The following is a 16129-nucleotide window of genomic DNA, read 5'->3' on the forward strand; positions in this document are numbered from 1 at the left end:
CAGGATACAATATTGATTTTTGAACAGTCAGGGAAACGCCAGATTCTTCTCTATGATACCATTTATAGGTGATGGAAGGCTTAATTAAAAACTCACTTTTATTTAATGGCACTGACAAAATTATATTCATGCGACATAGCAACGAAAATAGACACTATCAAATAATTTGAACATGCAATTTCCAACGCTCCACAATACAAAATGGCCTTATGCACACATTTCAAACAAGGCCTTTAAGCACATTCCCGTATTGTTTTGTTTTCACTGTTGTCGTCACACTTGCTACAAAAAACAAATCACCCCATTGAATTCATACAAACATGTACAAAACGTCATTGAAATATATGGACATCGGTATGCAAATGCTTCCAATTATCTGTAAACTCTACATAACTACACATTCAATCACTGTCAAAATATAAATATAAACAACAAAGAAAACTCTTGGAGGTTCCCACAACTTCACAACATATACATAAATATCATTCAGATAAACTGCACATAACAGAATATTGTCACCAGGTTCACTAGACTAGAAGGCAATCACATTTCTCCGCTTTCCACACCGATGTCACCTTTGTTATTTTTTAAACACAATCAGCCACTTTTGAAAAAGTTCTCCTCTATGACCTCAGTGAAGCGATCCTTCATTTGTTGACGGAAAGTGGCGTACCACTCCAGCAATCTCCTCCTCCTGTCTACCCTCTGCTCTTGACTCATCCCTCTCTCCCTCTCCAGAATAGCAGGAAGCTCCCGCCAATCGCTAATATAGATGAAGGGCGCTCCCGCGGCTTTTAGGAGACGCAACGGGGAGCTGGGCCCAGCCGCGCAGGTCCCCGGCGTCAGTACATCTTCCACCACGGGCACTGAGCCATAAGAGCAAGCCTCGTAGATGCGATAGCATTCTGTGTTGACGCCAACGGGGCAGAGGGTGAGCTCGCTCTGGGCCAGGGCGGTTTGATAATTCTTTAAACTGTCTGCTGTCTCCTGGGGGAGCCATCTCCAGGTACAGGGGGAGACAAGAGGGAAACGGGTATATGTTAGGCAGGCTGCGTTTGGTAAATATCAATTTCATGTATTCTTATAAAATTAAAATGGGTTTTCAATGATGTGGATAAAATGCTTATGGCTGATGCCTTTCCTTCTTTCCATGTCTAAATGTATAAAATGCTCAGCATAGCTGTCTATTGTGGAAAGTATAAGGTCATACATATTGTCTTTGTCGGCCTATTACTCACATCATCATTACATATGAAATACAATTTCACATGCTAATGAGATTCAATACAAAAATTGTATTACCTAGCTCATTTTTGAGTGATCAATAGTAGTTGATAAACAATGTGTATTTAAAAAATATATTGAAGGAACTTCCATGATAATACGAATGCAGTTCCAACACTAATGCAAATGACAATAATGTTCTATAAATGACTCTCACAGCATTGCAATACAACAGTAGCTCACTTTGTGAGTTTGTTTGCTTGGGTACCAAATTCCAGATTTAAGATAACTGAATTTAATTAATTGTGTATCAAAAATAGAGCTGGTAAATCCATAAACTGTCTCTTTGCCCTCATCTCCAATGCGTCTCTAATCCAATTTGCCTGCAATTGTTACTACTATCATGAGTTACGTAAGTGCAAAAGTGTCATATGATCTATGACGGGAAATGTTTAGTAACAATCTAACTTACTTCTCCCTGGCAGTGGTGATGCAATCCTTTTCTAGACCGGACTGTTTCAGAACCTGAATGAGTGTTTCCCTAGAAGAATTCTTATAAACAGTACCAAGGAAGTTGCAGAGGTGTGGCCTCTTGGAGGTGATCATCTCAGCATTGGGCCTGACCATGGGAAACTGCCTGTATCTGAACAAGAAACATGACATGTAAAATAAAGTGCATTTAATTGAAACTTCTCTCGCCTTCCTTTGTGGACTGCATGTTCTCGCTGGATTTTCTTCTGCTACTCTATCTTCCTCTCACATTTCAAAAACATGCACATTTGGTTAATTGAAACCCATAGGTGTGAACATGCACATTTGGTTAATTGAAGCCCATAGGTGTGAACATATCAGAATGACTTACGTGGCAACACCGAGGGGCCACTGGAAGACATCTCTATCATTGACCCAAGGGCTGTCATACACTAAAAATAGCAGGTCCACAAAGCCGCCATGTCTCTTTAGGTATGGCCCTAGCCAGTCATTGTTGCAGTGCTCATCACCCAGCAGGACCACAGCCACGTGAGACACAGTGTGCGACTGAACCAAAGCTCGGACGTGCTCCAACCAACGTGTGGAGTACGCCACCTTCTGCTGCTCACGGCCATTCAGAACCAGAACTAGGCTGTTCATATCCAATGGTACATGACCTTGGACTACAGCAGGCCCTGTGTAGAAGCTACAGATGGAGGAGGAAATGAATTAATAGTGTGGTTCTTTCTGTTTAACGCGTTATGGCTTCAGTGTTCACAACATGGGTAACAACACCTGTTACCTGAAATCTATTTTGCTTGACGGGAGCTCACCCTCTATCCATTGCGCTATCTTGTCAGTTGGATTGAGGGGTCCCTCCATAATATGTTCCCAAAGATAAAGTCCTGATGGGGGGAAATGACTTATTATTAATAGTAGTACCAGTAGCAGCGAAAGGTATGGCAACTAGTAGTTGTTTAGCATAAACCCTTCAGGATAAACGGAAATAAATAATGTCACAACAAGCCTCACCTATGGCTGCTTTACCCCAGATTTGCACCTTGTATCTTTTGGGTTTGTTCTTTTCGATTTCTGCCATATGTTGTTTGAAGGCCTCTCGTCTTTTGTTCAGTGCGGAGTTGTACTCCACTTGTTCACCCTCCCATGGATTCCACTCATCCCCAATGAATGGAGCACCTCCGCCATCTCGAACACCCCCTGCAAGCAAAACAGACACAGTTTGGAAAAAGCGTTTTGTTGATTCAATCGAATATTTTCCCGTGACTGTACTGCAACTATTTCTTTTTAAAAGCGATTGGATTGTATATTTTGGTGAAAATACCAGGGGGTCCTGCTTCTTTCGTCTCCGCCCTGTGAACGCGGGATATGACTTTAGTGCTGAAGAACACATTGTATGCAGCGTATAGTGAAAATGCTACATAAGCAAAAATGATGAAAAGAAACAACTTTCTCTTTGGAAATTTCATTTTTCTCTTTTTCTATGATCGCTCATGTTACCATTATGAACCATCTCCATTTTTGGGGGGATGAGAGGACCCTTGTTTACATCACGGGGGAAGTTGCCTTAAAGATATGCCTGTTTAAAAATGACATTTAAACAGCTGTATGATAATGAAGTGATATTTATTTCTACTAAATTCATGTCAAATGTGAAAACATTTATTCTTTTGATCTTGGAAATTTGTGATTTTGTTTGTTCTTGGAAATAGGAATTTACTATATTTTTGACTTAGGCATTGAAAAAAGAACCAGTGTAGGACGGTCACAATTCAAGGCGGAACCTTTCAGCAAGAAAGTGTTTCCGACGTATCGGAATACGGAGACACGCACAAGATTTCTTCACGCAAGGTCGTGTCCCCAGTACGGGGTGAACAATTGTTCTATCGAGCGAAAATGATGACATTTGCTGGTCGTTTTGGGGCTCTTGCCCCAGTGTTGCGCGGAACACAGCAAACAGCCAAATGTGTGGTGTTACCTGGAGCTAAGGAGTTGGTTCCTGCTACCGGTAAGATACGTTCACCGGGCCTTTCTTCGTCTAACGTCAGCTGCACCTTATCTGTTCAACAACCCGAATCTAACCACAAAGACGAACTGTAATAATTTTAATTGTAACTAGATCAAGTGTCATGTGTCATGTCACCTGTCATGTTCTCCGTGGATTTAAAGCATTCTTCATAGATCGTTCGTCGTAGGACATATATGTACACGTCTGTACGTCAACGATTGTTTTTTGTTTTGTTTTTAGGACTCCACTAGTTTTAATATTTATCCAGCTGCTTTTTTTTAAAAAAAAAAGAGAGAGAGATTTGGGTGTGCGTTGTCTTGAACTGATGTGTCTGGATATGACCATTTATATTATCTGATTATAGCTCCTGGAGGAATCCGACTCGCCCATACAGACATCAAAATCCCCGATTTTACAGATTACCGCCGCCCTGAAGTCATCGACCCAAACAAGTCCTCTCAAGACAGCAGCGAGGGAAGGAGGGCCTTCTCCTACTTGTTGACAGGGGCCACCACTGTAGTTGGCATCTACGCAGCCAAAACGGTTGTCCACCAGTTTGTCTCGTCTATGAGTGCCTCGGCTGACGTCCTGGCCCTGTCCAAGATTGAGATCAAGCTGTCTGAGATTCCAGAGGGCAAAAACATGACCTTCAAGTGGCGAGGGAAACCCCTGTTTGTCCGCCATCGCACCGAGAAGGAAATTGCCGCCGAGGAGGCTGTGAATCTTGCAGAGCTCCGCGATCCTCAGCACGACAAGGATAGAGTGCTCAACCCGAAATGGGTTATCGTTCTTGGTGTGTGCACCCACCTGGGATGTGTGCCTATTGCTAATGCGGGTGACTTCGGCGGCTACTACTGCCCTTGCCACGGATCCCACTACGACGCTTCAGGAAGAATTAGAAAGGGGCCGGCTCCTCTTAACCTAGAGGTTCCCTACTATGAGTTCCCAGATGATGACAACGTTGTGGTGGGATAAATATTAGAGCACTATTATACCAGCTTACCCCCTATTGTAGTATATGTTCGAAATATGACTCTTGTACAAGGTGGAGGTGGCAATTATCAATAAATTCCAGTTTCCTATGGTATTGTTGCAGGTTTTATTTTTATTCTCATTGTAAATTCTCATTTATCACTATGTTTAGTTTCAACAAATGGGATGGGGGTCATGCATTGAGACTTAACTTACTTAACTCACCACAAATACCTGGACTATCACCACAATAAATAAATTAAAAAAAACTCTTCAATACTATTTTTAAAAAAAGAAAATGCATCAGAGACACTAAGTGGGATTTGCTATCTAAGTTGGTTTCACAATTTTTGTTTTTCCCCAACCAATCAAGTGGACATTAAATATGAGGGCTGGCTCGCTTTAAGGAAGTGGACATCAAATTGGGGAAAAACACCAAAAACTTACATTAACCATCACTATTCATTCTGAAAGGCCTTGGTCATAGTACTGATTAACTATTAGAGGCAGAGCAGGAAGAAAGTTTTTCAAAATAAAAAGAAAAAACTGTTCATAATACAATTATATAACGAATGTTAATACTTGGGATTTTAGGCTGTAAATGTGGGTTGGTGTTTGTGGTAGTGTCGAAGCCAGCGAAAAAGACCTTGTTGGCCCTCACTACCCACCACTGCAACGGATAACTAAAGGTAAGCAGACAGAAATTGATGAGTTTTATTTCCAATCAGAAACAAGTGACTAAATTATGAACCTGCTTTTGTATTACAAGAAAAGCCAATGACTTGCAGACTGATGAGATGTTACCAAAAAAAAAAAAAAATTCACCTCATATGCTTGATTTTAAATTGCATTATTCAATAGAGGTAATTTAACACTGAGTTGAATTTGTAGTTTACATTGGTGTATAACTCCACTGCATCGTATTGAGAGCAAATCTTAATAATTTGTGTTACCTCATTTAGCAACACCGGAGAATGGTTAATGTGAATGAGATGCTAAATTGTTACAGGCCATGCTATCTAATCCAAAAGTGGAAAATATATATTATTTTTCATCTGAGGAAGGTTTTATTGTTCACACAGTGTTATTAAAAGTTTAGTTTCCATGAGATGGATATATCAAACCTGCAAAACCAATTTGAATGAAAATGAAATGGTGGTTCTATATTCATAGCAGTCTTGGGGAATGATTATTTGTGCATCATTTTATTTACATGCCTTTCCAGACTTTATAAGAATATCAACCCAAGTTTTAGTGTGCATGATCATAGAGAACATTCACAAAACAAATGCCACTGCTGCAGGAAGTTTTTTTCCCCCTTCCTTTTGTAATTCAATTCAACCTACTGGTATGTCACATTGTGCAGTTTGACGAATAAATATATCACCCTTTATTTAATTGCAAGTCCACTAATAGTAGTCAAATGATTCATAATAGACATGATCGTTGAGACCAAAATTATCCCTACACTGTGCATTATTAGTTGAATGGTACACTGGCTGACAATGACACAAAATATGTAAAAAATTATGTTAGAAATGTCATTAAACATATTTGTATTCCCAGGTAAAGGATACCCAATAAACAGATATAAAACCTAACTTCACAAAAGGATGATTTTGGTGTTGGCTAGTGATGTCAAAATCAAATAAATAAATGAAGGCAATGGCACAATTTACAACACTTAAATGTGTTATCAGTGTTTTCAGCAGTTTGTGGATAGCATTCAGCAGTCTCTGGATGTGCACACACACAAAAATCATGTCCTTATCAATCAGTCGGGGCGTGGAGCCTGTGGACTTATCCACACTAATCAACATAGTGCACGTTTGCTTGGAGCTCCTTCGTAACAAAGCCAAGGAGGGCAGCAGTGAGCTGCTGCTTCAGAGTAGAATTGCTTAAGACAAGAGTAGTTAGCTGTGCCACATCGGTCCATTGAATGTCCCCGAGGATGGCAACCAGATCCTCGTATAGTTTCTGCTGCTGCTGAGAACTGAGTTCCATAATGACCTGAGGAAGAGGTTTGAACTGACCGCTGGTCAGCCAACAGCCAACAAGGCCTCCAATAGCACCGCCTGGAGAGAGCCAAGGGTTATATTTTGAAACATTAACCATTACTAATTTATACAAGTAATACAGTGTGTTACATACCAACTGCGATACCCAGAGGACCCCCGACCAAGCCTCCGGCAAAGGCCAGGCTTCCAGCTGCTGCTGCCCCTTTTCCTGAACCCTTGACTGTGGTCTGGATCTGCTTATCAGCAGATAACTCGCAGCACAGCTTCATAATATCTTCAAGCCGATGACACATTCTCTGCATTATAGAAATTACAGAACACTGTTTAGTTAAATTTATTTTTAAAACATTTTTTACAATGTATTTACGTAATGCCATTTAGCTTCACAACATTACATTTATATTCACTGATCATAAAAGGTAGGGATTAAACATTTGCATCAAATTTCTGGGAATTATTGCACCTTCTTGATTATTGGAATATGCTATCAGACCGAGACGTTTTAGACGTGCAGACAGACAAAAAGACAACAGAGAGAAAAAGAAACCCAGATACTATATAGTTGATTGGAGACAAAACATTAGATGACTACAACAAACCGTGTGAAGAACATTAATTTCCTCTTAAAAGAGGCAATAACCATACATACCGGTAGCTTACCGTACCTTGATTGTTAGGAGTTCATTAATACCGGTTAAATATTTGTTATATATTTAAAATTAAATGTCCGGTACAGCAGCCTGGTCGTTTGACTTCGTGTGTCAACACAGGAGGAGAGACGGAAGTGGATAATCACGTGGCGTGGATGCTGAGAATCATAAGCGTCGTGATGGCTATTCCGTCTCTTTTTTAAATACCGGTGTAGGTAATTTATGACATAAATAATAAAATCGTGCATACTACTATAGAAAAACATGTCTTTTAAATTCGATGTATTCCTAAAGAAGTTTTTATTAACCCTACATTGCCCTACACAACATCAAACTTTACTATTTACTCGCGAGGTCGTGGAAGCTGATGCAAATAAAGACCAACCAACAACAGGAATTCAGACTTGATTCCTTCAGTGGCCCATTCTCTATTATTATGTAATGATGTGTGTTAATTAATTTAAAATAATTTTAAAATAACCGAGACTGACGCAAGGTGAGAATCGTGTTTACATTTACGTCGAAGCGCACGCTACCCTCAATGCACTGATAATGTATAGTGTGCTAAATTACACGAGTACATTTCTTTCAAAACAAAAGCATGACTACAACCTCAAATTTTACAACACGGTATAGTGCTAGTAAAATAATTTTAACCAATTGGAACTCCATTGTGTGTTTGTCTCAGATATTATTTTGGGTGAAGAATTCGTCGGAGTCATTTTTTTTTCTCAAGGTCTTTAAAATATAATTTATTGTGAAAGGAGCTCTCAAATAAAACAGGATGTTTTGCTTTAACTACAGCACCAGTCAGTGTCATTCTGTAGCTCGTGGTGCAGACAGCGAAGAGGAAATATTTTCGCTGGACATCGTCTCAAAGCCTTTTCTTTTTAAGGGGAATGATGCGGGGATCCTGAAATGAGAGTGTGAGATGTTATTACTTCCGAAAGTGTGGATAATCGCCGCTGTCACGTTGATGACTTCAGCTAAAGTGGGTCCAAGGAGAAGCTCCTGCTGCATTCATAAACATTTCTTTAGGACTCAAAACAACCCCTGAGCTTTGTTTCTGGCTCACCAAAAGTATCCCCCCCAAAAAATCTTGTGCCCTTGGGATGATAAAGGTCGAAACGAGAAAAATCAACATGGAGGACCCCGGCGGAGTGACCAGGCTCCGAGAGGAACACGAAAAGGTAACTTGTACGTAATAATGGTTAAGCACGTAAAATGAATATTAAAGGTGAGCAAAGTCCCACTAGCTGACCATGCGGTGAACCAGACGGGGGTTTTCCCACGATTGCATAAGATTTTGTTCCTTTGTGCAAGATAAATAGACTACTTGCTAAACCAGTCACCACCATCATGTCACGTCAGATTTGTACCAATGACGTTCCATTTTCTAGAACCTTCCTATAACATGCCACTTGAACTCACTTGTCATTTTGCCCAAAAAGCGTCATGTTTCGTTTCATTTAAACCTGACGTGAAATTAATCAAGTTGAGACAAGGCTGCCAGTTTCACTTTTACGTGTTTGCTGTGGGTAAACAAAAGTGAACGAGTCAGCTAACTAGCTAAGTCAGCTAACGTAGCTTGCAACTCTTAAGCATGCAAACGCCCCCCTGCTCTGGGAGTGCAAACTATTTTCCACGCCTACTAGTATTGGCGTTGACCTGCACGATATTTTCTTAATTGCGCAATTTGTTTGTCTTGCGTCATAAGTATAATTATCACCTAAATGACGATTTCAGTGGCTGTTATTTGCCTGTTTCCTTTGTGTGTTTGTTTGTGGTCATAACGCTGCTGAATGACAAATGATAAAAGGCGTTATTATAGCAGTTATGCCGACAGGGAATCAAGAGCAAAAAATTTTTTATTTACAGTGCATCATAAGGACGCGTATTTGCGTTAATTTTGATTGATTGAATGATTGTCGATCATGCAGCTCGGTCCGTGTCTTCCTCCCAGTTCTGACGCTTGTTTTTTTTTTAATTTTAATCTGGAGTTCTAAAATCGAGGGATCTAATAGTTGAGAATGTGAGTGTGAATGATTGTCTCCATGTTCCCTTCAAAAATTAGTATGATTGTCTTTTGTGTGAAACAGGAATTTGAAGAACACCAAAAGAATGATCATTTAATAGTTCCACACCTCTTAAATCTGCAATTGAAGACCTCTTCCTGGGTCATTCTTTGTGAAGATACACTATAGACCCATCTTTTGCTGGATTTTGAGGTGCACCCTATGTTGAGGCAGTAACTGTATTTATGAAACTTTTTGTTTTTCCCCAACCACATTCCGGCTGTGGATACCAGTAGCAGGTCAACTTTCAGCACAAATCAATATAGAATGAATTAATGATTACTTTTCACAGTGTATGAATTGACAGTTGTTCCACATTATCAGTCAACAAGTAAAAAGTGGTAATTTTCCAGAAATGTATTTTCAATTCTGCATTTACAATTGGTTATCATCATATGTTATGAATTTCTCTCCTTAAAATAATAGGTGGTGAAAGACTGTGAACGTCGGATTCAGCATTGGTGAGTATCACAAAAATAAGGGTAGTTAATAGCAATGTTGAGCTACACTAGACACTCGTAGAACATAATGCAAAGTTGATTAAACAAACTTACAGAAAAGTTTGATTAAAACAAGGAAAAACCTTTTGAAGCAAATTTCCGTAACAAAAATGTCTATTTAGATACTAGATGTCAATGAATATAAATGAATTTGAAAGAGGAGGGGAAAAACTAAATTAATAGAATTGAGCAGTTTTGCAGTATTAGGAGGCTTTAAATCAGCCACCAATTCCTGCAGCTGGGATTGGCTGTCATCGTCCTTCTCTTTATTTTTTTTTTAATGTAAGGCACAATCTTGAAGGAATAACACAATCCCTTGTATTACCACCGGTCCTAAACTCTATGTATTAATTTAGCGAACACCACCATGATCACAAATATGCAGTCAATATACGACACCTCTGTTCAGTAAGCTGTTGCAAAGCAGTTTACTCATGGAATCCAGATGTCCTGAATAATATCCTGCAGACTTGAAATTTTTCCTTTATGTGAACAGACGATAGGGAGTGGGTGTTAGTCAAGCACGGGGAGCCACAATCTGGTAGATGAAGTAAAAATACCTGCGAGTGAACCATTACTGATTGAGTCTTCACTGCAGTCTAATTTCATTACAATTAATGTGTTTGAAGTGACTGGACGCTGTAGGGCGGTGCTGAACGTTTCTGGAAAACTGTAGTTGAAAATTTGTTAAAAGAAAATAAATTGTATTATCTGCAATGCATACAATTGTTGAATTGTTGCCCTTTATTGTTGTTGTTATTAATGTGAGGTAGCTAGTTAGATAAATACTTTATTGATTCTGTCGGCAAAATTCAGGCCATGCTCTCTTCAGATTGCTGAAAGTAGCCAAATTCCGCAACATAAGACAGTTGTGCTTGATCAGTGGTAGGCAAACATTTGTGCCAAAAGGCCACATTCCAGGTCATTTGTAGATATGGTTTAAAAAAATGGAAGTTAAGATGCAAAATGTCATTTAATTAGTTTGACTTAAAATCATTTAATCTCATCTACTAATTGTATTACAATTCATGTCATCATAAATATTTAACCAATCGTTTGGTCAAATCAATACATTTAAAAAGATATTAATTTATTTGAAAAATTGAAATAGCTAGTGGGCTCAATTCAGCCAACCGATCATACTTAGACAAGAAAACTTGTTTCCATTCGCCACTAATCCAAATGAATTACAGTGACCACATGTGGCCAGATGAGTAAGGTACAAAATGTCTTTTTCCCCCTCGCATTGTTGATGAATTGAGCCAAAACAAAGTGGGTACTTTTATTTTTTTGCCACTCATTACTTCTGTGTGCATGAATCTATAGGGAAAAGGTGTCAGGTGATTATGATGCCCTGAAAGAACGCCTCAAAACGCTTCCAGATAGACTGTCTTATGATATCATGGTAAGTGTTAGAAACTGTGATTACTATACACCTGTAAGAGGGACACTCAAATGAATGCATTTATGTAAATCTGGCTTTGTGTTTTGGTTGCAATCATGTCTCTCAACTTCTGCTGACTATTTGCATCCCTGTTCTGCGCAGGTGCCGTTTGGCCCGATGGCCTTCATGCCTGGGAAGCTGGTGCACTCGAATGAGGTCACCGTGCTGCTTGGTGACAACTGGTTTGCTAAGTGTTCCGCCAAGCAAGCTGAGAAAATTGTCGACCACAGGATGAAGTGTGAGTCTTGTTAAGCACCCCCGTGAAAGAAAACATGGCACATGTTAGTCTAAAAAACGAAAAAAAAAAAACCTTTGTATCCAGCAGAGGGCACTGTTATATCAATCACAATAGCACTGTTGACCAAAAGACTGACATTACTGCAACCTCATTCAAGTGGAATTATTTGTGGCAGTGCTTCCCAATCTTTAATCCCCAGTTGATATTAAAAAGAACACACACACTCAACAGTTTTTGTGTACATTATGCTGTCAATGTTTGACGATGGTTTTGAGGAATCATCCTGATGAAGTGGGTGCAAGGAGCCTGAGCATTGCTGCTTGCAGCTATATTTTAAATAATTTTTTTGTGTAATGTGAATTTTTCACTACTGTATGTATTTGCTGTAATTGCACCCTCTTCTTCATCTGTGTACTTTGTGTGGATAGTGAAATTGAGAATAATAATGTGAATGATTAGGATGGGGTTCTTGTGACAGTCTTTGATGAGAATATTAAGTGTTTAGTGAAGCAGAAATGTCCTGCCACAGGCCATTCAGTCATCTGTACCCCCCCCCACCCCCCAACTTTATCACCAAATCTTATGCCCCTGCCTGCCCCGCTATTACAGAGTTAAGTGCTGTAATGCAAACATCGCGAGCTGAAATGTGTCAGACAGCGATGGACTTGTCAGGCCTTCTCTGTTTGACCTTTTCTCACTTCCACTTGATGCACACACTGAAGGGGCTCCCCATTGCCATGGAAACAAGGGCTCTCTGCTTGCGTTTTGTAAAAGGGCTTAATTGTTGTGAAGATTTAATGATCCGGAGTGGTATTCGGGCCAGAGGATATTTTGTACCGTTTAGTGTCATAATGCCCCCGCCCTCCTCTTGCAGCGGATTTTAGGCATTTCAATCATTCTGTAAAATGTTTAGTTTAATTCTCCTCACCCCACAGCTAGACATTTCATCAGTGTGCCCATTTTAATATCTCTAACTAACCTTTTATTGCAGATGTAAAGAATGAACTTTGTGGCCTGTCCAAGACAATGACAAACTTTGAAGCGAGAGTAGGAATGGTGAAGGACTGGGAAAATATTGTAAATGTACGTTGCTTTATATTGAAATCAACACAGTATAGAAACTTCCCTGAAAGCCAATACGTTTACAGACCCTGCTTGTATTTTAGGAAAAAGGGGACTATGTTGACATCAGAGAGGTGATTGAAAAGGACGAGGCCACTGTCACACAAGGTATCATCTTTGCCAGCACATTGATGAATTTCACACAAAATTCAATCATCTTTAAATGTCAAGATATTATGAAAACATTTACTTTTAGGAAAGCGTAGAGTGGCTCACAGACCAAATTCCAAGCCTAAACTGGAAACCGTGTTGGATTTGGAAGAGGAGAACGAAGGAAGTGGGGAAGACACCCGACAAAACAGCAGCGCAAAGAGTTTCATGACACAGGAGGAGCTGTGGGCTCGATTGAATGAGCTTGAGCAACTTGAGGAACGACAAAATGAGCGGGACAGGTACATGACCACATCTGTGGCTTCACGTAACAATGGTGTGCTCTTTTCTGGTCATTCATTACAGTTTGTTTCTTAAGCTTGTCTGATAATACAGACGTTGGCGGGGAGGACACATCATCCTCTTCTTCGGAGGAGCAGATTGAGACGGACTCCCTTCCTCCAGTGAATGGACTTTGTCTGAAACACCATGTTAATGCGCCCTCGAGTGGAGAAATAAAAGAAGACGAAGAGCACCACAATCTGCCAACCATTTATTTCTCCCACACAGTTGAGCCCAAAAAGGTCAGTGTGATAACTGGGAAGTTGTTTTGGAAATTTGTTCCCAGGCTAAACCCAGATCCCGCTCTGTTTTAGGTGAGGATCAACACAAGTAAAAACACCACTCTGAAGTTTAGCGAACGGAAAGAACTAAAGGAACATTCAAAGCGGAAAAAGAAAAATGGTCACCAAAACGGACACTCTCATCACGAAGTTCACAAAATCCAAACACCTGCAGACATCTACAGGTGGAACCAGCATGCCTGTGTTGTGAAACTACATTTAGTAGCATTTTTCTGGACATGTTGAGTTTATATATTATTTCCCCATCAGGTTGTTTGTGGATGTGAAGGACGGGGAGCCCATCCCCAAGAAGTCCATTCTAAAGTCACGTAGCCGCGAGAACAGCGTGTGCAGCGACACAAGCGAGAGCAGCGCAGCAGACATGGACGAGCGTCGGATGATGGGCCGTAGTTTCAGCCACGATGAGAGCACACCCAGCGACAACAGCGACAGCCTTGCCGAGGAGGACAGCTCCAAGAGAATACCATCGCATCCTGCAGAACAATTTGAGGTGAAGAAGATCTGGCTGTGTTTTTAGCTCACTGATTTGTGATCCTTATACCTTTGGGTCCTGTGACCTCCGACAGTTTAGAATGTTTTATCAAGGCCTCCATTATCGTAACGGCAAATGTTTTTTCAGACTCCACACACTGTTTGGAAATTTAGACTAAAAAGGGTCTGAAAATAGCTGGTACTGACTTAATTGCGAGGCAGATCAACAGACAATTTGCAATGTTTTATTTATGTCTTTGTTGTCCAGGCCTTCTCGGGTACAGTGGTGGAAAAAGACTCAATGCCCTTGGCCGTTCCCTTTCTTACTATCGGTCCTCCAGCACTGCCAACCATCATGGAGCGGAAACAGGAGGAGGTGGCGCCTGACGTAGAAGCTCCTCAGCAGCCTGTAAAACGGGTGTCCAAGTTCAAAGCTGCCAGGATGCATCAGAAATGATTTTTTATTTGCAATACAAAGCATCTTTTACACTTCTTTACTTACTTTAAACAGCATTCAATCTACCCTTCGAAATGGACACGGTTTCTGTCAATATAATCGTCAACCAACATTTTAAATGGTGAGTCTGTCTTGGTTCTCTTTTTGGTATGGGTTGTTTTGTAGGACTGTAAGCTTTGCGTCTTTGACCTACACATTATAAATCATGTGCCAGTTATAGCTCACCTTTTCTCCTGCTCTTAACCTGCTTAATGAATGTGCGTTAACGTTTGGTTATGACTAGCTTTATGTTGAGACATAACAAGATTCATGGAAAAGGAAAATAAATGATTTTGCTTTATAAGTCATTCTTCCCTAATTTTGCCTGAAGGAAATTCTTTGCGTTCACCTGTTTGGACTGATCTTTGCAGATGGTTTATCGTGACAATTTGGCAAAAACCAAAATGATGATATGCATATTAACGAAGCATGTCATGGTTGTAGGGTTGATTCTGAATGTAAACCGTCGGTCTTCAAACTGCTATTGCCATACATACGTGAGACAAATGCCCCCCCCCCCCTTTATTCTGCACTACTCTGAAATAAAACGGTAACCAATCACTACAGGAAAAACATTCACTAAAAACTAGTGTTTATACTAGGACAAAGATGATCAAGAATGCACAATTGTGTACTAGTTTACAATTGTCTCACTAAAACAAGCCAGAGAAAACAACTTCAGATTTGAGGCTCATATGACTTGGAAAAGAAAAGACTCATGATCTCTTGTTATTGTAGTTATTTCTAAGATTTAAGTTTCACAGTTCCAAATAGATGTAATCCACATTGTTGTTTAATCCTTTAAAGTTGAATGGTTTCATGTTGTGTAACTACCTGGCCCTTGTTATTACTCAATGACACTTCCTAATGTCTTCAGCCTCCCTCTAATGATTTTGAGGCTGATAATTGCCCAGACACGACTTGAAATGGTTGCGGGCTCAATTTGTATTGTTTTCAGACATGCGTGTGTACTCACACACAAACCACCAAACTTCATTTTATCCCAAGCTGCTTTGATTAAATCCGTAGCTTGTGAGCTTGAAAGTCTATATCATTGCCCTTTTTAGTTTAATGGTGGGAGTGCAGGTCTCTGATAAGAAGCTTTTAAACAGATTCTGAGGTGACTCGGCCCTTATTTTCCATCGTCTGGATTATTTCACCAACATGAAAATCCAGGTAGCATGAGACAGATTAGGCAATGCTTAACATGCTAACGTTGTGCTGGTGAGACACAGATCAATGGACTTAATGTTGGTTAATCTCCGAAGGTGTATGCTCCAAAAGAGCAGAACTACTTTTCAAAGAAAATGAGCCCATAAACTGGGATGAAACGCACAAAATCTACATTTCAAGGATTAAAGGGGGGGGATTTTAAATGTTGTGTGATTATGGATTCAAACATACATTGTTATCCAGACAGGTGCTCAGGCTTGAGAGAGGAATCCAAACCTGCAAATGCCAAGGGCATCGAAGAGCAGTTGAGTCTATCTGCTTATTTTAGTTTGTGATTTAAAATAGTATTTAATGCTGACATTTTACATAACTCCAGCATTGACACTGCCTGTAAAGGAGTTGAGCATCAGGTGGACATGGCGGGACATGCTCAGGTGATCCATTGTTCTCTGATACAAGGTGATATCACATCTTGGCAACATTTCACATTCAAATTCAATGCAAAACTGACCAAT

The 16129-nt window shown here is 40.1% G+C and overlaps 4 protein-coding genes across 6 annotated transcripts; 2 read left to right on the forward strand and 2 right to left on the reverse strand.

The window, feature by feature from the left end:
• Window positions 1–80: 80 nt before the first annotated feature.
• rxylt1 (ribitol xylosyltransferase 1) lies at window positions 81–3265 on the reverse strand. Of its 2 annotated transcripts, XM_049724205.2 has the most exons (6): window positions 3038–3265; window positions 2728–2913; window positions 2498–2600; window positions 2087–2401; window positions 1697–1867; window positions 81–1000 (listed from the first exon to the last, which is right to left on the reverse strand). In XM_049724205.2, the coding sequence occupies exons 1-6, from the start codon at window positions 3180–3182 to the stop codon at window positions 598–600; spliced, it is 1323 nt and encodes a 440-aa protein (XP_049580162.1). In that variant the 5' UTR covers window positions 3183–3265; the 3' UTR covers window positions 81–597. The 2 variants fall into 2 exon arrangements, with proteins under 2 accessions (XP_049580162.1, XP_049580163.1); XM_049724206.1 differs by lacking the exon at window positions 3038–3265 and having other exon boundaries at window positions 2529–2600; window positions 2728–2805.
• A 236-nt stretch (window positions 3266–3501) lies between these two features.
• uqcrfs1 (ubiquinol-cytochrome c reductase, Rieske iron-sulfur polypeptide 1) lies at window positions 3502–4808 on the forward strand. The gene is made up of 2 exons (XM_049724210.2): window positions 3502–3721; window positions 4086–4808. The coding sequence occupies exons 1-2, from the start codon at window positions 3610–3612 to the stop codon at window positions 4694–4696; spliced, it is 723 nt and encodes a 240-aa protein (XP_049580167.1). The 5' UTR covers window positions 3502–3609; the 3' UTR covers window positions 4697–4808.
• On the reverse strand, window positions 4149–7913 carry zgc:112052 (protein C19orf12 homolog). 2 transcript variants are annotated; one of them, XM_068651023.1, is made up of 3 exons: window positions 7361–7913; window positions 6845–7007; window positions 4149–6768 (listed from the first exon to the last, which is right to left on the reverse strand). In XM_068651023.1, the coding sequence occupies exons 2-3, from the start codon at window positions 7002–7004 to the stop codon at window positions 6503–6505; spliced, it is 426 nt and encodes a 141-aa protein (XP_068507124.1). In that variant the 5' UTR covers window positions 7005–7007; window positions 7361–7913; the 3' UTR covers window positions 4149–6502. The 2 variants fall into 2 exon arrangements, with proteins under 2 accessions (XP_068507124.1, XP_049580169.1); XM_049724212.2 differs by having other exon boundaries at window positions 7377–7909.
• A 238-nt stretch (window positions 7914–8151) lies between these two features.
• Window positions 8152–14745, forward strand: uri1 (URI1 prefoldin like chaperone). The gene is made up of 11 exons (XM_049724204.1): window positions 8152–8551; window positions 9863–9897; window positions 11263–11341; window positions 11483–11618; window positions 12610–12701; window positions 12785–12848; window positions 12937–13132; window positions 13210–13414; window positions 13487–13638; window positions 13724–13964; window positions 14214–14745. Exons 1-11 carry the CDS (start codon window positions 8474–8476, stop codon window positions 14400–14402), a joined length of 1467 nt encoding a protein of 488 aa, XP_049580161.1. The 5' UTR covers window positions 8152–8473; the 3' UTR covers window positions 14403–14745.
• The last annotated feature ends 1384 nt before the right edge of the window (window positions 14746–16129 follow it).

This window comes from Syngnathus scovelli, chromosome 6 (genome assembly GCF_024217435.2).
Source record: "Syngnathus scovelli strain Florida chromosome 6, RoL_Ssco_1.2, whole genome shotgun sequence".
Lineage (NCBI taxonomy): Eukaryota > Metazoa > Chordata > Actinopteri > Syngnathiformes > Syngnathidae > Syngnathus > Syngnathus scovelli.

What these genes read in the sequence shown, in the direction of transcription:
- rxylt1 (XM_049724205.2), bottom strand. Translation starts at nt 3,182, where the DNA reads ATGAAATTTCCAAAGAGAAAGTTGTTTCTTTTCATCATTTTTGCTTAT. An exon ending in GAAAGAAGCAGGACCCCCTG is followed by an intron (nt 2,914 to 3,037) that starts GTATTTTCACCA and finishes TTTTGCTTGCAG; the next exon opens with GGGGTGTTCGAGATGGCGGA. An exon ending in TCAAGCAAAATAGATTTCAG is followed by an intron (nt 2,402 to 2,497) that starts GTAACAGGTGTT and finishes CTCCATCTGTAG; the next exon opens with CTTCTACACAGGGCCTGCTG.
- uqcrfs1 (XM_049724210.2), top strand. Translation starts at nt 3,610, where the DNA reads ATGATGACATTTGCTGGTCGTTTTGGGGCTCTTGCCCCAGTGTTGCGC. An exon ending in GGAGTTGGTTCCTGCTACCG is followed by an intron (nt 3,722 to 4,085) that starts GTAAGATACGTT and finishes ATCTGATTATAG; the next exon opens with CTCCTGGAGGAATCCGACTC.
- zgc:112052 (XM_068651023.1), bottom strand. Translation starts at nt 7,004, where the DNA reads ATGTGTCATCGGCTTGAAGATATTATGAAGCTGTGCTGCGAGTTATCT. An exon ending in TCCTCTGGGTATCGCAGTTG is followed by an intron (nt 6,769 to 6,844) that starts GTATGTAACACA and finishes GGCTCTCTCCAG; the next exon opens with GCGGTGCTATTGGAGGCCTT.
- uri1 (XM_049724204.1), top strand. Translation starts at nt 8,474, where the DNA reads ATGATAAAGGTCGAAACGAGAAAAATCAACATGGAGGACCCCGGCGGA. An exon ending in CGAGGCCACTGTCACACAAG is followed by an intron (nt 12,849 to 12,936) that starts GTATCATCTTTG and finishes ATTTACTTTTAG; the next exon opens with GAAAGCGTAGAGTGGCTCAC. An exon ending in CGACAAAATGAGCGGGACAG is followed by an intron (nt 13,133 to 13,209) that starts GTACATGACCAC and finishes TTGTTTCTTAAG; the next exon opens with CTTGTCTGATAATACAGACG.